This window comes from Perca fluviatilis, chromosome 12, assembly GCF_010015445.1.
Source record: "Perca fluviatilis chromosome 12, GENO_Pfluv_1.0, whole genome shotgun sequence".
In the NCBI taxonomy this organism is placed as follows: domain Eukaryota; kingdom Metazoa; phylum Chordata; class Actinopteri; order Perciformes; family Percidae; genus Perca; species Perca fluviatilis.
The window spans coordinates 9,247,434-9,266,949 of record NC_053123.1 but is presented as its reverse complement, the minus strand read 5'-3'; the positions used below and the strand labels follow the sequence as shown (position 1 = coordinate 9,266,949).

The 19,516-nt window shown below is 40.9% G+C and overlaps 1 protein-coding gene across 1 annotated transcript in view; it reads right to left on the bottom strand.

The window, feature by feature from the left end:
• The window catches only part of ptpn4a (protein tyrosine phosphatase non-receptor type 4a), an 81,026-nt gene that overhangs the window by 17,291 nt on the left and 44,219 nt on the right, over nucleotides 1-19,516 (bottom strand). The window contains exons 3-15 of the mRNA XM_039818215.1: nucleotides 17,782-17,889; nucleotides 17,428-17,470; nucleotides 16,699-16,777; nucleotides 14,759-14,803; nucleotides 14,266-14,318; nucleotides 11,577-11,697; nucleotides 11,023-11,110; nucleotides 9,164-9,252; nucleotides 5,325-5,388; nucleotides 4,100-4,272; nucleotides 3,291-3,359; nucleotides 3,015-3,149; nucleotides 1,774-1,938 (exon numbers count right to left, since the gene is read on the bottom strand). Of these exons, the coding sequence (XP_039674149.1) occupies nucleotides 1,774-1,938; nucleotides 3,015-3,149; nucleotides 3,291-3,359; nucleotides 4,100-4,272; nucleotides 5,325-5,388; nucleotides 9,164-9,252; nucleotides 11,023-11,110; nucleotides 11,577-11,697; nucleotides 14,266-14,318; nucleotides 14,759-14,803; nucleotides 16,699-16,777; nucleotides 17,428-17,470; nucleotides 17,782-17,889 (1,232 nt within the window). The remainder of the gene's footprint in view (nucleotides 1-1,773; nucleotides 1,939-3,014; nucleotides 3,150-3,290; nucleotides 3,360-4,099; nucleotides 4,273-5,324; nucleotides 5,389-9,163; nucleotides 9,253-11,022; nucleotides 11,111-11,576; nucleotides 11,698-14,265; nucleotides 14,319-14,758; nucleotides 14,804-16,698; nucleotides 16,778-17,427; nucleotides 17,471-17,781; nucleotides 17,890-19,516) is intronic.

The window sequence follows — 19,516 nt, the reverse complement described above, 5'->3', positions numbered from 1 at the left end:
ATGTGATGGGCAAATCACATAAAGCCAATAAAATATTATGCATGGATATTGTGAATGTTGTCTGAGGAAAAGAGAGCAGGTCATTATGTCATCCTTTGGCTCTGTAACAGAGTGATGAGCCAACAACTTGGCATGTGTGTGTGTAGCTTTGTAGGCAGCGGAACTACCACTGTAATGTTACTTAACCACTGACTTCCAACTAAGAAATGTTCCATCTTTCCATCTCTGTTCTCTATTCTCGCTCTCTCTCTTGCACACGCACACACACACACACACACACACACACACACACACACACACACACACACACACACACACACACACACACACACACACACACACACACACACACACACACACACACACACACACACACACACACACACACACACACACACACACACACACACACAGTGGCAACAGAAAAACACATGCCGCATCTACAATGCATATTTTGCCACACTTGTATGCAAGTACTCAGTGAAATGACAATAAAGTGCAGTGTTTCCTTTAGGATTTTTTTTTGCAGTGGGGGCAGGTTTGTCCAAACATTTTGACAATAACCTACATCAATATACAACAGTATGTGGAGTTAAACTGGACAGGCCCAATAACCTCTGAATAGTTCCACTTGTTGTTAAATTGCAATGTGAGTGGCAGCCAACAGGGGGTGCATTATGTTGGCAGGATCATTTAAAAAGGCAACCGCGACTACATTTTTTGTACAGCCCTATTTCGGATACCGTGGTGGCAGAAATTTTGCCACGGTGGGCCGCCACTACAAAATCAACATAGAGGAAACACTGAAGCGAATCCTGAATGCTGTAATAGTGCTAGCTCGGACAAAGGCTCACACAGTGTCTAACAAGCACTGCTGAGTGAGTGAGCACCTGAGCAAGAGAGCAAATAAATGGGGGCAAGGACACAGTTCAAACAAGTCTTTGCTAAGTGTTTCCACCTTACATTCCACCAGGTTTGTGATCATCAGTTAGCTAACAAAGACCAAACTCCTGAAGGCCATGCTACAACATTTTAAGACAAGGGTGACAACACAACAAAGAGGATTAGAAGGTGGAGTATGAGAGTACTGAAGTTTGCTGAAAGACAGATTCCAAATACGAGTGTTTTCTGTTTTCAGAATCAATAATGCTGTTCAACAGTAGGAACATTTCATGACTTTTTTTTCTTTAAAAGAACCGAATAAGAATTTCTGATTTTAGCATGTAGAGTTTTAAGTCACAAATTTTTCTTTTACTCATAGGCTTTTAGGCTTTGAAACAGAAATGTGGAACTTTATTAGTTCAAGGAATCTGCTGGATATTTTATAGTGTGTGAGCACAATAAGGACATTCCGAAAACACAAACACACTAATTCCTAGTTCAGCCCTTGTATAATCTCTCCGCCCTGCTACCCGCTATAAACACATTTTACAGGCTGTTTTTCAAAGGGTTCATCTTTCAATGGGGCCAGCTAAGTGACACTGAGGGAGGGTGTGAACTGTTGGGAGAAGCCACAGGCACAGACAGACATTTAAAAACCAGTCAACTCAGCAGTACAGTCAGACAGAGTGGCACGAACACCGATGAGTAAAATGAAACTTCAAAATTAAAAGGTTTATTTGCTTTATTTATGAGGCGGTTAATTGACAGTGAAATCTATTTCCCTGCCACCACCAAAACCAGCATACAGAGGAAGACAGGAAAAAAAAAAACAAGAAAGCATGGAATAAAATGAGAAGGATAGCAACAACTTTCCCCCTGACATAGACTTACGGTGTGGAGTCCAAGCTGATGCTGTTGGCCTGCGTAGACGACGCCGACTTGTGATTGGAGGAAGAGAAGACAGGCAGGCTGGGTGAAGCGTGGATCACGTGATCGACCAGGTGGCCAACGGACGACGGACGTAGTCGTGTGCCCTCTTGTACAAACATTGAGTTCCTGATGAACACACAAAGACAAATATTGGTAAAGGGCTGAGAATACTGTACAACCTCCAAACCTTTCTGATACTGACTAAAATGTGTGACTTTCTGTAAATAGAGTTCATTTGGACATGTGTCAAACATGAAGTACCCGGAAGCTGGCATCCACTGCATGCTCAGAACCATACTCTTATTTACTTCTTCTTAAATCAGACAGTTTCTGATTCAAATCACAATTCTAGATTGTTGTTTGTTCAGGCAAAGTTCTTGTGAGGCTTAATATTGTCTTGGTATTGATACAGAAACTCTTTACAGATGGATATACTGTATATACAGTAGATTTAAAAAAAAATTCAAACAATACTTTGATACGATACTACCAGGATTAGACATGAAATTATGCAATGTGTTCTTAATTTTTTTTTGGGGAGAAATAATCAAGTCACACGTCATGTTTGGGCTTCAGAGACTTGTTGTAGGACACTTCTGCAGAAAGTACATGTTCGCCAATACAGTCCTGAAATGACTCCCTAGTCTCTTTTGCAGCTGGCAGACCGGGCAGCCCACTAAACAAAGAGTTTTAGTTTGAGTTTAGTTTATATATGAAAGGGGACAGCGCAAATTAATAAAACACATGATTTCCCATGGGTTAAAAAAGCCAGAATTAGCCAAAAGGCTATTTTTCATCTGTAGTCCCCTGCCTTTGATGTTAAAAAAGCCTTTTTTAACATCAAGACTTTTTACCTCTCTTTTTTAAAGAGAGGTAACCTTTTCAGAACCGGTTTCTTAATAACAGAAACTATAGACTACAGTGACTTACCGATGACAATATTTGTATTTTTTCTAGGAACATTAATCATTAATTTAACTAAAAAAGAAATCTTGAACAGTAGTTGCTTTAAAAGTATATCTGGCTGCCCTTTTAACTAAATGAACTCAATTAGTGTAATAAATTGGCTGTCAAAACAGTAATTTTGAATATATGCCTAACCATGTTGAATATGATTACATTTAAATTTCCACTGCCACAATTGTCTTACGTGAAGCTGAAGTGAACCTCAACCTGGTATGAAGCCTGAAACTTGGACTCACTGATTGGGCGTCCCTGGCGGCGAGCGAGTGGGGAGGCTTTGGGTCTCCAGTCTCTCATCCGATAGGCTGTTCCTGCTGACCGACTCCCAGTCAGTTCCGCCCACCAACTTCCTGGCCAATGGCTTGCTGGGAGATCTGCGCAGACCAAGACATTCATTTGGTTGTGGCCAAAATAAAAACGATAGTAATTCAACACAAGTTTGTGTGGTGTTTGTCTCTAGCCTTAGAGGCTTGGGATGGCTAGAATGAATTAACCAAGAAAGACCAGTCCATTACCTGGCAAACACTCTGTCCTTGATGCCTTTCTCCTTTCCATACTGCACAGACTGCACCTCCGTCCGTCCGCTAGAGACCGAAACAACAAAAACAACAGTCAGTGGACTGTCTTGGAAAAATCAGCTTTTAACTGTAGTGAACCACGCTGAAATGCTTTAACTCTCGGGTTAAAACAAAAATATTTATAAGCTACGTTAACTTTTACTTGCCCTATTTTCTTCATGAAAAATTCTGCATTAAAATGAACAAATCAGTCAAAATAACTTTAGCATTAACGTCAACAGTTGAGCATAGTCTGCCAGTAACAAGTGCAACATTTTCAACAGCAAGGATCGCTGGGGTTGCACCACTGCTGCTCAATATCACAAGACCTCCAACTCTCAGTTCATCTCTCACTCACATTTCAAAGAAAAAGGAAATAAAAAAAGCTACCAATGAAGTAAAACTAAGTTGTCACAAGGCATAATACAGTACTGAGAATAACATGTTTGTAGAAGTGATTTTATTTCGATTTTTTTGTGGGGGGGAATTTTAAGTGACTTCCACAGGATTATTGCATATGGACACCATGAATAATTAAGTTGTGATTTTCTGGGGCAAGAAAGCACGAGAGGCACCCACTAGCCTTCGAATGTTTCTTTTAGCCCCTCAACCCAAAGTGAAACAACTGCATCAACTTCCAAACAACCATTTACTTGTGCTGATGTTTCTCTGGAGTGGGATTATTGCTCAGACAGAGTCAGACAGAAGGAAATACAGACAAAGCATCCACAAGTCTGGTGCACGGTATGTATGCGTGTTGTTCTTACCAGTATCTGAACTTTGAGCCCAAGGTGAAGTAGTGAGAAAAAAAGTTCTTCTGTGGTGGGATGGGTCGATCCAGCCTGAAGAAGGTGTGGTGCTCCACACAGGCCTTCCACAAGTTTTTACAGGCCCGATAGTTCACCATGTTGAAACCCAGCAGCGTTTCCCGGGTCTCAGACTGTGTGCCGGGAGGACAATAGTAAGTGGGCAGTTGAATGAACACTTTAGCATTCAGCATGTAAGCTGACAGTGGGTGACCAGCATTCAGACAGTTTATCGGAGTCCAACAGTAACGCAAGAAAAGACACATACATAAGTGTGTAGCTACTGTTTCAACTGTTTATCCTTTACTTTGAGCTACCCGTCAGTACCACGGTTTTTAAAGGTGGAGGGTGGGGGTGGGGGTGTGACCTTGACCAACTGCCACTTTGCTCGTTTGAAAGCCATGATGTCTGTCTCTCATGAGTGGGCCAAATTCTCTGGGTGGGCAAAGCAGAGAAAGAGGAGGTAACCTTGCTCCTTATGACCTCATAAGGAGAAGATTCCAGATCGGCTCATCTGAGCTTTCATTTTCTCAAAGGCAGAGCAGGATACCCAGGGCTCGGTTTACACCTATCGCCATTTCTAGCCACTGGGGGACCATAGGCAGGCTGGGGGAACTCATATTAATGTTAAAAAACCTGCCATGCCATGGGACCTTTAAGCTAACTGTTTCAACGGTTTATCCTTTACTTTTAGCTAATTGTTTCAACGGTTTATGTTGTACTTTTACTTAACCGTTTCAGTGGTTTATCTTTTACCTTTAGCTAACTGTTTCAACTTTTCTTGAACTCAGCAATAACTCACTTTGGGTGGAACTCACTTTTTTACATAAAAAAAAAAATGAAGGCTTCAAATTAGTACTATAAGAAGGATAAATGAGGTCTATGCAATGAAGTTGAATGTGACAGTGACATATCAGCTGTCTGTACAATTGTTTGTTACATTGAAAATGAAAAAAAAAGATCCATGTGTCAAAAAAAGGGTTGCGGGACACATGGGGGATTAGAGCAGAGTCGACCAGGACACAGACAGCAGAGGGTTAATCTGACACTGATTGCACACACATATGCAGACACAGCCCAGCCTACATTTACAGTACACACACACATGGTAAACTTCTTTATCGGTTTAAAAGACACAATTGTGGGAGAAAGGTAATGGTTGATGTGTGTGTCTGTGTACACCTACCGCCTCTCTTCTTAGCTGCACGAAGAACTGTTTGCACTTGAAGGAGATTTTCACTATTTTCAACCTGGATGCAGGAAAAGGAAAAACAATACAAAAGGGAAGTGAGTGTCTCCACAGTTAATGAGCCAATCACCTGTATTGAGACACTGATGTTACATGTTTACACTTTTGTTAAAGGTCAGTCATTGTACTCTGGAAAGTATCAGGAGTAGACATGCCCCAATACAAAACAGTGTAACAATCTTGAAATGACCATTGTATTAAAATTAAATTTTGATCATTTTGCACTGTAATTATCTGAAATCATAAGACAAAATGTGTTTCACACTTGTTTTGGACATTTCAATAACCATTTAGAAAATATAGTAACACAACAAAATCTACTACAGTGCGTGCAATAGAGTCAAGCACTGTCATACCTAATGTTTTACTTTATCACGGATTTTTTATTTCATTGTGTTTGTTGAAAGGCACTCCTCCTGATGGCCATGGCCAGCTATTGTGATAATATTTAATTGGTATTACACTAATGTTATCATTAGTACGGTTTTTAGATGTAAAGCTTTGTTGAATTTTGTCCCTGCCCTTGTTGGTTGCATACAAACAATTAACATTGTGTAACTATTTAGCACTGAAGAAAGTAGCACTGCTTCCAATTCTTGTCATATTATCGGAGTACAAAAAAAAATACACTGAAAGCAAAAGCAAGAACAGCTTTATTTTCAGCAGCTTTCAGGTTGATACAAACAGTCATTTGCCTGTTCCTGTCTAACTAAGTTATCCCTTTTTGTTTCCCCTTTAAGGAACTTTAAAGTTGGGAAAATCATCTTATTCCACACTGGCTGACATTATATTGTACATTCTGTATCAGCTTGTTTCAGTCCATCATTAAAGCTTTATGATCTGAGTGAAATATTCAAAGCCAAAACTGAATAGAACAGTTTGCTATTTCTAGAAGCGTGGTATTTGAAAGGTTAAAATATAAAATAAAACCTATTTTCATTTTTCCATGTACAAGTTGAAGCTTAGCTACACTCAGCCACACTTGCTCTTCAAGCAAGCTGACACACGTGTCACATCCCAACTGTTAATTTAACCTCTGACCGTTCCTCCTTCCATAGCTGGAGGGTAAGAGACGAGGATGACCACACGGTTTTCCCAATGGTTCAACGATGGCCATCTTTTTTTTTTTTTCTCATCAATCTGTATATTAATAAGGCATGCATGCAATGAGGCAGAAACAATATAAAATAATATTCGAATCAGAAGACCACACACGTGCAGCAACAGTAAGAGGACTGCTGATAAACAGCAGCAGCAGCAGAGTAACATAATCCCTTCCTTGAGCTCCGTTGCTGCTGTGACTCATCGCTCCCTGCTAAATATATTTTACATACTTACTCACACACTCTTGCATGGACAAACGCGCAGGCACACACACACACACACACACACACACACACACACACACACACACACACACACACACATACACACACACACACACACAGAACGTGAGTCATGCCCCATCCAAGTGTGGCTCATTTGACAGGCTGCTGTGAACAAAAATAGGAAAGAGGCAAAAATCTAAATTTCTCTCTTCCTACCCTTTTTTTTTCTTTTTTTACTGTATCTTACAGTTCAATTTATACTAAGAAGACTGTAACAATGTCAAGAAGAGAGGAAAGACACCAGGAGAAGTGACAGGACTTAAGCAGATGTAGAAACAGTGTGCCTTTGTTTAGGAGAGGATGATGAAAGAAAACATGAAGAAGAGAGAGACGAAAATCAGTGAGCACCAGGGTTGAGAGACACTGTTGACTATTGTATCGCGCTCTCCTTCTCACACATGGTAGTGGACAGCTGTTAGGGACACCACTGTTGGTCCCTAAATTTAGCTCAACTGACTGGATACACACGCACGCACACGCACACACCACACACACACACACACACACACACACACACACACACACACACACACACACACACACACACACAGTTTTTTCTCCACGTAAGAGGACTTTGCATTGATTTACATTTGTTCCACTTATCCTAGCCCTAACCAAAAAGTCTTTACCCCAAAAATGTCATGGTTTGGCTTTTTGTCCCCAAATGGGAGGCAAGTCTCCAGATTTATGACTTTGGTCCCCACAATGTCAGTAATACAAAACCCTTCCTTCTACAAACCCTACATAAGCACACACACACACTCAACCTCATCTTAACACAAACATCTTACTGTTGCCAGACATTCACTGATGATCACACACACATACATACATGTGCATTTGCTCAGTGTGTGTGTGTGTGTGTGTGTGTGTGTGTGTGTGTGTGTGTGTGTGTGTTTGTGTGTTAAGCCTACACATGAGTGAGTTGCAGCTCTTGCAGCGATTTGAGTAGTTACTATCCCACCCCCGGCACCCATTAACATTTAGCATCCCACAGTGCAGCAGCAGAGGATGGGAGTTTTCCAAGAATCAATGCTTTGGAGAGAGAACTGAGCAAGAGACATAAAGAGTGATGAAAGTAAGTGAATTAGACAGAGAGAGGTGAAAAGAGGACAGAGAGAGAAGGCGAGCGAGCAGATTTGATGCCGATAATATTTCCAGGAAACATAGTTTAACACGAAGCCCTCCCCCTAGGAAAAACCTGGTGAAATCATCTGCATAATTCTAGAGAAGATCAACTAAGGCTTAAACGTTATGTCAATAATCACTATGTGAGAGGGTTACCAAAATGTTACGCGGCACATTTCCCAGCAAAAAAGGTTCCCTGGAGGCGGTGGAGCTGGCAGCAGGTTGGATCAACAGAGAGGTGGGTTTGTCCACAGTTTGATTTCCCATATCAGGGGAAATTTGGCTAGGGTAAATGACAGAGACGCACTCTCTAGTCTCGTCAACAATTACTGCTCAACCCACAGAAAGTAGGGCAGCAAAGATTCAACAGTTCCAGAGGAGCTGCTAATAGTGGCTGTGCTTTTAGCATGAATATATCAATGGAGAAAGCTTGTTTTATCTCGCAGGGCTTTGTTTTCCATTCACAGTTCTACTCATTCACACCTGAGAGGTGCCAGGTTTTCTGCTGTTGGCCATAGAGTAGCTTCACTGAAACGGTTGGGCTTTCAGCTACCTTGGGCTTTCAGCAGGTGTACCTGAAATGTCTGATCACAAGCTTGTTTCATGTCTCGCACTTACATGCTTGAGTCACATGCTCATCAAAACACAGCAACACAGAGCAGAATTTCTAGAACCTAACAGAAACTGCGGATGGGAATTTTGTGTTAATAGGATCAAGAATGAACAACATCTCCCACTGCCCCTCAGTTCCAAGGCATCACACAGGGTTAAGTACTTGGTATTCTCCTGTTCATCCTCTACCTGCTTCCCCCTCTGTAATTTAATCTGTTTTCTCGGTCTCCAGTTCCACTGCTGCGCCGATGATTACATATCCATCCCCACTGCAACTCATTCCACCCTGACCAACTGCCTCACTGAAATAAAATCATTGATGCAAGAGAACTTTCTAAAACTGGACTGTGACAAACCTGATATGATCAACGCTGGTCTAAAGTTCTCACCAAAACCACCCCCAACTGCTGCCTCACCGTCAACAACTTCACTCTGTCTCCCTCCCCACACATTTACAACCTTGGAGTCATCTTCAAAATTAACCTCTCATTGGAACACCATGCAAATGCCACCTGGACCTGCACACTTAATGAGGCCTGTCATTTTATTGTTTGTGTGTTTGTGTGTGTGTGTGTGTGTGTGTGTGTGTGTGTGTGTGTGTGTGTGTGTGTGTGTGTGTGTGTGTGTGTGTGTGTGTGTGTCACTCACCATGGGAAATAGTTGATCCGCACCCTGTTCTTGTAAATCACAATGCCGGCAGACATCACTCCAAGAAGAATCTCTGTGTTGCTCTGGTCCTGAAGAGAGGAGAATAGAGCGTGTTAAGGAGTGTGTGTGTGTGTGTGTGTGTGTGTGTGTGTGTGTGTGTGTGTGTGTGTGTGTGTGTGTGTAAGTAACTCACTGCTACAAAACAAGTAGCAGTTGCTGAAGGATCTGCCTCAAACTAAGAGTAGAGGTTAATGAGGCCCTGAGAGAAACCCACCCAGATTGAAATAAAGAGAGTATGTAAGAATGGGTTTAGGCCAGGATACAATAAACATCTACAGAAAATCAGAGACGACCATCCAGCATGTTTAGACTTTGGTCCTAATTGCTTATCTAATTTAGAAATGTAATTGTATACAGTACTGCACTGGACATCCTGCATGTGCAATGCGATACTGATGATGACGGAGTGCGGAATCAGTTGTCCCGTGCATGCTTTATGGAGACAACAAAATTGATTATCTTCTTTATTTTCGGTTTGTTGTCGTTTTTTGTTTATTTATGAACAATCATCATAAATGGCCAAAAGTGGAAAACCAGGCTGAAGGCCGTTAATCACCTCAGATCGATATATTTGGTTTAATGATGGTTTCTAGTTGTTCCTTTCTTGATTAGCCATTGCTGCATACCTTGACATTTTGATTATATATTAAGGTTATTAAAAGGTTCATAAACATAAGGAGCGCGTTAACTTTTACTCTTAGAGAAAGGATTATTGCATAAAACGCAGTGCTACTCCCAAACCAAATGATGCAAGCAATGATTCTAATCTTATTGTAACTCTCAAAATAATCTGCATCAGATCACTTTTCTTTAAGCGCTTTCTGACCTAAAAAGAAAATCGCCTCATGACATGTGAGCAGGTTTTACTGTCAGTAAGTTTGACGACATAAAGCGCGTTTAGATTTGAAGTTAAAGTCCCAATCCATAAAAGGGTTTAAACCCAATTTCTGCTCCACCGTGACATCATAGTTGATGCCACATAGTTTTGGTCCCATCAGCAGCTGAGGTGAAAGTTCAGTTGCCAGAGTAGATTCGACAGGTAATAATTGAGATTCATATCCAATTAAAATACTGTATATGAAAGGAATCAATCTAAATGATGACTTGGCTGCTCTGCTATTCTCTGTTGCAGTTTCAGTGTGAGCTGAATGCCAATGTGTGGCATTTCTGCAGAATGCGGGCATCAACATTAACCGTGCACACTGCAGCTCCTCCAGCCTGTTCTCATTCCTCCTCAGCTGCTGAGGGAACGAAAACAGCGTTGAATTAACCATGTTGTGATAGTGGGGTGCAGATTGGGAATTTATTATATAAAATTATGATTAGGGCTGCAACTAACGATTATTTTCAGTGTTGATTAATCTGATTATTTTCTCGATTAATCGATTAGTTGTTTGGTCGATAAAATGTCAGGAAATGGCGAAAAATGTGGATTTTTCAAAGCTTAAAATGCCGTCCAAAGATTTCTTGTTTTGTCCTTAACTCAAACATATTCAGTTTACTGTCACAGAGGAGTGACTGAACTAAAAAAATATCCATATTTATAAAGCTGGAATCAGAGAATTGTTACTGTTTTTTCATAAAAAAGGACAGATTAATCGATTATCAAAATAGTTGGCTATCAATTTAATAGTTGACAACTAATCGATTAATCTTTGCAGTTCTAATTCTGATACCACTGGTTCAATGTGGATATGGACTAAATGATCTTGTACCGCTCAGGGAGAGGGAGGACAATTTATGTATTTAACGATACATGTATATACAGCAGTCTTTAACACATTAAAGACCTTACTTACCCTTGCATAGTGCAGCTCTACCCCGTAGAGCTCCAGCGTGCGTGCTGTGTTCAGATAATTAAACTCTGACTGTGCAGGAGATAGACCACTGAGAGAGAGAGAGAGAGAGAGAGAGAGAGAGAGAGAGAGAGAGAGAGAGAGAGAGAGAGAGAGAGAGAGAGAGAGAGAGAGAGAGAGAGAGAGATGGGTACAAAGACAGATGGGGAAGGGAGGTTGTATGTGGGAGCAAAGGGAGTGACGATGACAGGGTAGGTGGAAAAAGTGTGTGTGTGTGTGTGTGTGTGTGTGTGTGTGTGTGTGTGTGTGTGTGTGTGTGTGTGTGTGTGTGTGTGTTAAGAGACATGTGGAGAAGGAGAGAGAAAGGGAAGGGCACAAAACAAAAGAAACAGGCGGTCAGAGATAAACTGTGGCATATACTGTAAGTCATTAGTGTGCCTGCGTATGTGTCGGTAAGTGCACCTTAAAGTATGTGTAAAGTAGTGAGATAATAGTGCGTTTTTTTTTTACATTCATTTAAATGTGTGCGAGATCACATCTGTACTATTGTACCGTACCTGTGCTGCTGGTGATGTTTGGCGACCTCTTTGTGGAAGTCTTGCGGAGGATTGGGCATGAAGCAGAACTCCGACAGATAGCCTGCTGTATGCTCCGTTTCACTGTAGTCCCCCAGCTCAGCTAGAGAGAGGGAGAAGAGGAGGAGGAAGAAAGGAAGAAAGAAAGACACAGACAATGAACAAGGACAGGTATGCTTCATAATTATCCCTTTAGATAAATGTATTCTGACACAGAATTGTAATTCATTGAATTTCATTTCATTGAACGTATGCTGTACTGGAGTGAATAAACCTAGTGCTGGGGGATTGGCTGAAAATGTACCCACAATAACATGTTCATATCATACAATCATGACATTTAATCAAAATATGCACCATTTCTTTTTTTTTTCCTCTACTGGTGGTAGAACCAAATAGTTTTAAAAATGACAACGAAGGTAGAATTTGAAGTCCTTGACCTGAAAGCTTACTTCTGGCAAATCTGCAAAAATATGTTTTCATTGCCAATATAGGCTATTAAAGAAAAAAAAAACAACATTCAGCCACTGCTAGCCATAATAACTAATCTTCATTGTCCAAACATCTTCAGGATATGACCATCTTTAGTTAAATGTGTGTGTGCTGTTAATTGACCTTCCTTGTCTACACTGCCATCATACTTTGTGGTATGCATTTGTTTACAGAGGAAGGCATTGGACCAATCACAATAGTGAAAAAATACTATAATGAATCTTCACAACTTCGCTGCACATTTCTCACAGCCTCTGACAATCCTCGTCTATTAAGAAAGTATGTATTAGCACCAGGAGATTAAAATCACAATTTTTGAGTGTGCTGTTGTATACATGTGTGCGTTTGCAGATTTTCAACAGAGCTAAAAAGCGATTTAAATGTGGCTCAAAATAACAAGACGCACCCGTTTTGACGAAAGGAGTGATTGTAGATGACAGGCAGAAAGATAAAGAGTGAAACGACTCCCAGATCTCTAACAGCTTTCGGAGCCCTCCGAGGAGAAGGAGCTCAAGGCGAATTCCCAAAGCCATTAGCTCACCAGCTAGCATTTGAAGCTCAAACGCATAAATTGACTCAAGCAGTCCCTGGACTAACCTACTAGCCGGTAGCCTAAGCACATTGACCAACGAATCAATTCAAGCTCCCCCTGCTTATTGACGTGCACACGGCTCCAGGGAGAAATCTATGTACAGTCGACAGCTTACATTTTAGAGCAGTAGGCTAATGTTGGTTTGACTTCATGCTGCAGTTATTACTTTAGCAAGGTTCAATGTTAAGTCCAATGAAGCTCAAAGACTAGCTGACACCCTGCTCTTACTTTATATATTCAGTCTATTCATGTGAAATCCACACCAGCTTGAGCTCAGGCTGCTTATGACGATGCTTTTGGCCAGCGAAGGACAAACGAGACGATCAACTCTCCATTTGTGATGATGGATTTACATGCATTGTGGGTAATTTAGGCCAAGTGTGTATGCGTGCAAGTGGGTGTACCGTCAATATGAATACATTACCAAAAGCAACTCTATGCTACTCATTGAAAACCAGCTTTAAAAAGTAAAAAAGTGCTTGCAACATTTCTGTGTATATGAAAAACTACATTACACAAGTTCACATCTACTGCTTTAAAACAAACAAACGAAAAGGCGCCGTTTCAAGATATTTGAACCAAAACGCCTCCTTTCCGGAGGAAGGGGTCGCTCCGGTTTTCATTTTAAGAATTTGGGTCTACTGGGTAGGATTTGTGGTGTTTTGAGAAGGCAAGCTTTAGTGTGGGATTTGGTGTGATCAGTGCTGGCACTTGGGCCGAGCTAACTGAATTAGCAGCATAGCAGCTGCTTCAAGCCGTTTTTTTTCCCCCCAAAGCAAACATTTATCTTCATAATCTGGGCTGGCACTGAGCTAAGCGACAACACGGACCTAGCTGCAGAGTGTGTGTGTGTGTGTGTGTGTGTGTGTGTGTGTGTGTGTGTGTGTGTGTGTGTGTGTGTGTGTGTGTGTGTGTGTGTGTGTGTGTGTGTGTGTGTGTATGTGTGTGTGTGTATAAAAGCAGTAGTGTCCTGATGTTAGTAGTCCAGGCCAAAATCTCTTCTCTGACCTATATACTGCGGCAGTGCAGATTCCCCACAAAATACACCAGAGAGGTAGAGGACAGAAAGAGGGGGAGAACGAAGGGGAGAGGGAGGGTAAGTGAGTGTGAACAAAAAAGGGATGAGACAGACTAAACAGAGATAAATGAAAGAAGCAGACAGAGGGCGAAACAGGCTGCATGAAAACAATGAGCTGCAGTAAAAGAGAAAGAGCGAGTGACACAGACAGACAGACCAGTGTGGCAGGAGTCATTATTCTGATGACAGAGGGGCACAGTCAGCCTTTAACCCAAATTCTAAATGACAGCACATTTCCACTGCCACTGTACCATATTTGGCCAATAAGGAGGATTTTCATACTAGTGTAAAACCAAACCGCAATCACATTGAATATTTATGTCACTGCAAATGATATTAAATATCACCATGCAGCTTAATTGACTCATAATGGCTTCAGAGCACTAGCAATAAATGCACTGGAGCAACCACAGTCATTACATTTAACAGTGTGTGTAGCTAAAGGGAGGCCTAATGAATTGCCTTTCCATCAGTATATGGAGTGGATGTATCCAGGGAGCACTACTTACACTGAACAGAATAGGACGCCAGCAGTGCGGCTGTGTTGTGTGGACAGGGTAATCTGGAAGACACAGACACACACACAGACACACACACACACACACAGAAACACACACACACACACAGCTTTGGATCAATACAAAAGATATAATAGTTCTTTTAAAGAGCAGAGATAACGGTAATAAAAAAAGTAAAATAAACAACATAAATCACTTTTTATTTGATGAAACCAAGAGAAAAAGCAGTAACGCACATTTTCCCTGACAAAAACAATAATGAGCGTGTTGCATGTTTTTGTACATCTACCCCATGAGCATTTATGTACGTATATAAACTCTTATTTCCTCCAGTCTTACAACTCTCAGCAGAATTTAGTCCCATGACGGCTCTCCACTTTAACTAATGCTAAAGAAATAATAATATCTATTACAGCAGCTCTGTATGGAGGACTGTGCACTGCCTATACAGTGACATCTATTACACACAGGGCAGCATACTCACCTTCCAGTTACTATATCCTGCTTGATCTGAAGATAATATTGGTACCTAAGGGCGACAACACATTGCATTAGAACAGGAGACCAGTGACTAATTACCGGTTTAAATTGAATAAAGCCAACAAATGACTGCCGGTCAGATTATAACGGTGACACTTCTGATGGAAGTGCCTGTTATGTGAAACGTATGCACACCCTTCTGCAAAGGCCTTTGTTTAATTAGTAGTACAATGAAGCTGATTTCCCGTAACATTTTTAGAAAGGGCTTCTTCTTGTCGTGTGCTTTTATAACAAATATGAATAAAAATGGAAAATGTTTACTGCATATGTAAACTGATACAAGTAGTTTTAAGAAAGAAAGATTGGTTGTATTGGAATTTAAGGAAGACTAGCAATACTTTCCATTCCTTATCCAAGCTCTTGTTATCAGAATTGTTCAGCCCAGTGTTGCCGTGTACTACACCGTAAACATAGTCCGACAATTCTATCAGGAGTGTGTTGTGGTCGTGACTCGAGTGTACAATACACCAGATCAGTGTGTCAGATGCAAGGCTCACTCTTCACTGTTACAAGCTGTATATAAAAAAAGTGTTAATAAGGCTCAGGGAGCGAGGCCACGGCTGAGAGCCTGAAATAAACACCAGGCGGTAAGAGGCGATATGGCGCTGTGACGCCTCCTCTGCATGTTGTTTATGTAGAACGCCGTGTTGCAGGCCTTATGTTTGCGGAACTGTGGGTTGGAGTCAGCATTACGGCCTGGATACAAAACATACTGGTTTCTTTTTCTTTTTTCCCCTTCTTTCTTATTCTTAATGAGCCTGCATCAGCGAGAGAATGAAGCTCTGGTGCTGGGAATCCATTTGCAATGATTAGCTCCCAAAAGCTCTTTTCATAAAACAAATTGTTTATATCATTACCTTGTTTACTTAAGACCCACAGAAAAGAAAATGTCATCACTATATATATATATATATATATATATATATATATATATATATATATATATATATATATATATATATATATATATATATATATATATATATATATGTTCCTTTTGCATGATGAGCTCTGGGACATGTGTGCGCCACTTAAAGTGATGGTTCGGAGTAATTTCACCCTAGGCTGCTTTGCACCTTGACCTCGAGCCAAACAACCCCCCAGAAGCTTTTTTTCCCCCTTGTTATAACGTTGGTCGAGTTAGCGTTATCAGCTGGTTAGCTTAGTGCAGGCGCTAATAGTTCCATGTTTGTATCTCGTAAATTACCCCACTAATAACGCCCGGAATGACACCAAACTTCTACAGTAGTACAAATAGTTTCTGTAATGTAAAAGTGTTGCATTACAAAGTTTATAACTACACCAAGAAGTATATTAAAATAACACTTGATGGATAGTCCTCTCGGCTGCTTGTGCTCTGTGCGTGATCTCACGCGATAGCAGCCGAGGAGTATCCACATTATAACACGGGAAAAAAGCTTATGGGGGGGTGTTTGGCTCGAGGTCAAGGTGCAAAGCAGCCTAGGGTGAAATTACTCCGAACCATCACTTTAAGAAACTAAACTAATCTCAATAAACCTGTTCAATTCATTCATTAGTCTCAAATTCCGACGTTCCTACCATCGCTCGTGTCACATGCTGAATGAAACCACGCGGGGAATATAATCAAAGCCGGATCATGTATGATACACCGGTCTAGTGTTGCAGTGGTGATATCAATGGACGAAATCCAACCAACACTGAACTAGAAAGCAAAATCTGTGGCGTCACAGGCATCTATGGCCAAACCCCTGTTAACGCCTTGCGTCAAGTATAAATCCTTTTTATAAATAACTTTCCAAAACTCACATCTTTCAAAACAGATAATATTGAGAATTTACGCAGGTGATAATCAGTAGACAGCTTTTTCTTTTCTTTTTTTTTCTGTAAAATGAACACTCTTACCGTGTGTATTCTTCCTGAAGTTTACTGGGGTCTGTCACAAAGAATTTGACTCTGAAGCTCAAGTTATGGGGAGACCCTCCTGGAAAAATTATAACGGGACAGTTAGAGGGTGAAAACACAACATGGCAGATCAGTGACTGGATACAAACTAAGTGCAATGTCAACTTTTATTCTAAAACAAAAAACAATAAGTTCTATAGCCATTTGCCATTCCTTTTTCCCCCAATTGTTGGATTGGAATAAGTGACTCAAAGTGGAAAATTAACAAGCCCACATTTCTACAAACACATCAGTCTTACTGAGTGTAGTGTGTGAAATACAAAACCCTGTGGTTATTCCTCGATGAATCAATCACTCAGCGTTAAAAACAGAGTTGAAACACAGTTCAATCATTGCTCGAGGAGGACGGCATTTCTCACTAGGGCTTCTTCTTAATTGTTCATGTTGCAAATTATTTTACTCATTATCAAAAGAAAAGAGCAGAGTTGAAATGAAGTTTAACCATTGCTCGCGGCGTGTTCGGAATTTGAAATGGCGCTTTTGCTGGAGGTGACGTGTGGATTTTTAACTTTCACAGGGGCTGAACTGCAGACTGCTGCGTCAAACAGCTGGTAAATAGTGAAATTCAAGCAATTCCATTAGGCGTGAGTGACCAGTCTTGGCTTTATAACTTTCTGTCGATTGCTGAAAATGAGCTGGTGAAGGTGTTATGTTGTGGATTTCACCTACTTCTCAACTGTTTCCTGACGGGCTTGTTGGGATCGAGCCAGCGCTGTAAAATATTGATTGAGAGACACTTAGAGAGACATGGTTACACAACCTAAATTATTCACCACTGGCCGCACACACATCTGACAGAAATACTCAAAACACTGTTCACATGGATACAAACACACATCAATATACTATACACACTGACAAGCAGTAAATCTACATTCAAGATAGTTATTTGCACAGTCATGATGTGTTTGACTTTATGAGACTGATCCAAATACAGAGCATCTCTGGAGCCCTCTCTACACATGCACGAGCACACACACAGACACACACAGACACACAATAGATCAAAAACATCATACTGACTGGTGCATCTAAGGAGTCATCAGCCAAGTGCAGGCCAAAGTAGTCTCTCTCAGTCAGCTCCAGGTGCTTAAAGACAGCATCCAGCAACACCTGGCCATGATCCGACTTCTACAGAGGAGGGACAGAAAACACACAATGAACTACAATTCGTCGCTCAATGTCCACCGTGAAAAAGCAGAAGGAACTACGATAGAAGGCCAAACGGGCCACGCTGCTTTGCACAATGACCTCTGAATACCATCTTTGATTTTTGCTGCTCCCGGCCTCCTCGGTGAAAGATCACAAGAGAAACGGTGAGGGCAGGTGAATGAGCGAGGAAGTGATTATCCTGTGCTATATTGCAGGAAAGATTGGAGCATGGCGCTGGGACTCCACACACACACACACACACACACACACACACACACACACACACACACACACACACACACACACACACACACACACACACACACACACACACACACACACACACACACACACACACACACACACACACACACACACACACACACACACACACACACACAAACTAAACGAAAATCACTTTTCCCTCCAAAGACATCGGAATAATTTGAATCCTCACATTGCCACAAAATCATTTCACCAACCCAAGATCCATCCAAGTTAAGCCTTATTTAATATCTAACCACATGGGGAGGAACATGTATAAGGAATTAAGTTGATGCGTGCCTGTGGGCTATTGACATATATTTAACCATTTCGCTACATGGTTTGTTCAGTGACCGTGTAACACCATCTGACATCTTTCTAGCAATTTAGTGAAGCTGTATAGCCCTAGAAAAAAAATAAATAAATAACTCACACACACATTGAGTGAATTTGAATTCCATTAACATATAGATGTACATATCCGCTTATTTTTTAAATGTGATGCCAGTTCCCACATTCACCAGCTGTCTTAAGGAAAACAGTAACATTTGGTGACTTGGCTTGTTGGGAAAGCATCTGATCATCACATATCTTACATTCGCATATAGAAACCCTCAAAATACAATGGTTTATGTAGCATATAAGATTGTAGGTTTTCCCCATCATGCAAAACGAATTTGCATACACGAACATGGGAGTTGTATAAAAAAATAAGACAGCTGCTCAGAAGTCAAGATTCATTGTTGGATTTTCACAACAATTTCCCTTTTTGATGCCGTTTAACAAACTGGAAACGGATCAATGATCAAGCGCCCCGGGTAACAAATAAAGTGTTCTGAATTGAATTGAATGAAAAACAGACATGATTTGTGTGGGCAACCGTTTGGTGAAAACTGCCATGAGATTAGAAGGCAACAGACACAGGAGAGTCAGAAGTGTACTACTGAGGAACACTTGGCTCTGAAACAAACCACCGCACCACGTTAAAAGAGCAAAGAAAGAACAGTGAAACCCCCGTCTGTCTGTGGTCAGGTTTGCATAAAAGAGGGACATGGAAAGAGGAACATTTAGAGCAAGAGACTGAGAGTTCAGGAAGGTATTTGTCTTCAAGTAAATCAATGACAATGTGCTTTAACATGGTTAAGTAACTTCAAATCTGTAAGTTCCGCTTTTAAAGGTTTTGGACAGGAAGCGGTCAGTGATGCATGTTATTTACTTGTTAACTTACGGTTTATGAAAGAACCCTTTGCTGTGATCAAACACGAGGCAAAATGAAGGTCTACATGCTTTAAAAAGGGAACATATTTTCCTCTTTTACAATCTTAATGTCACGTTAATGTCA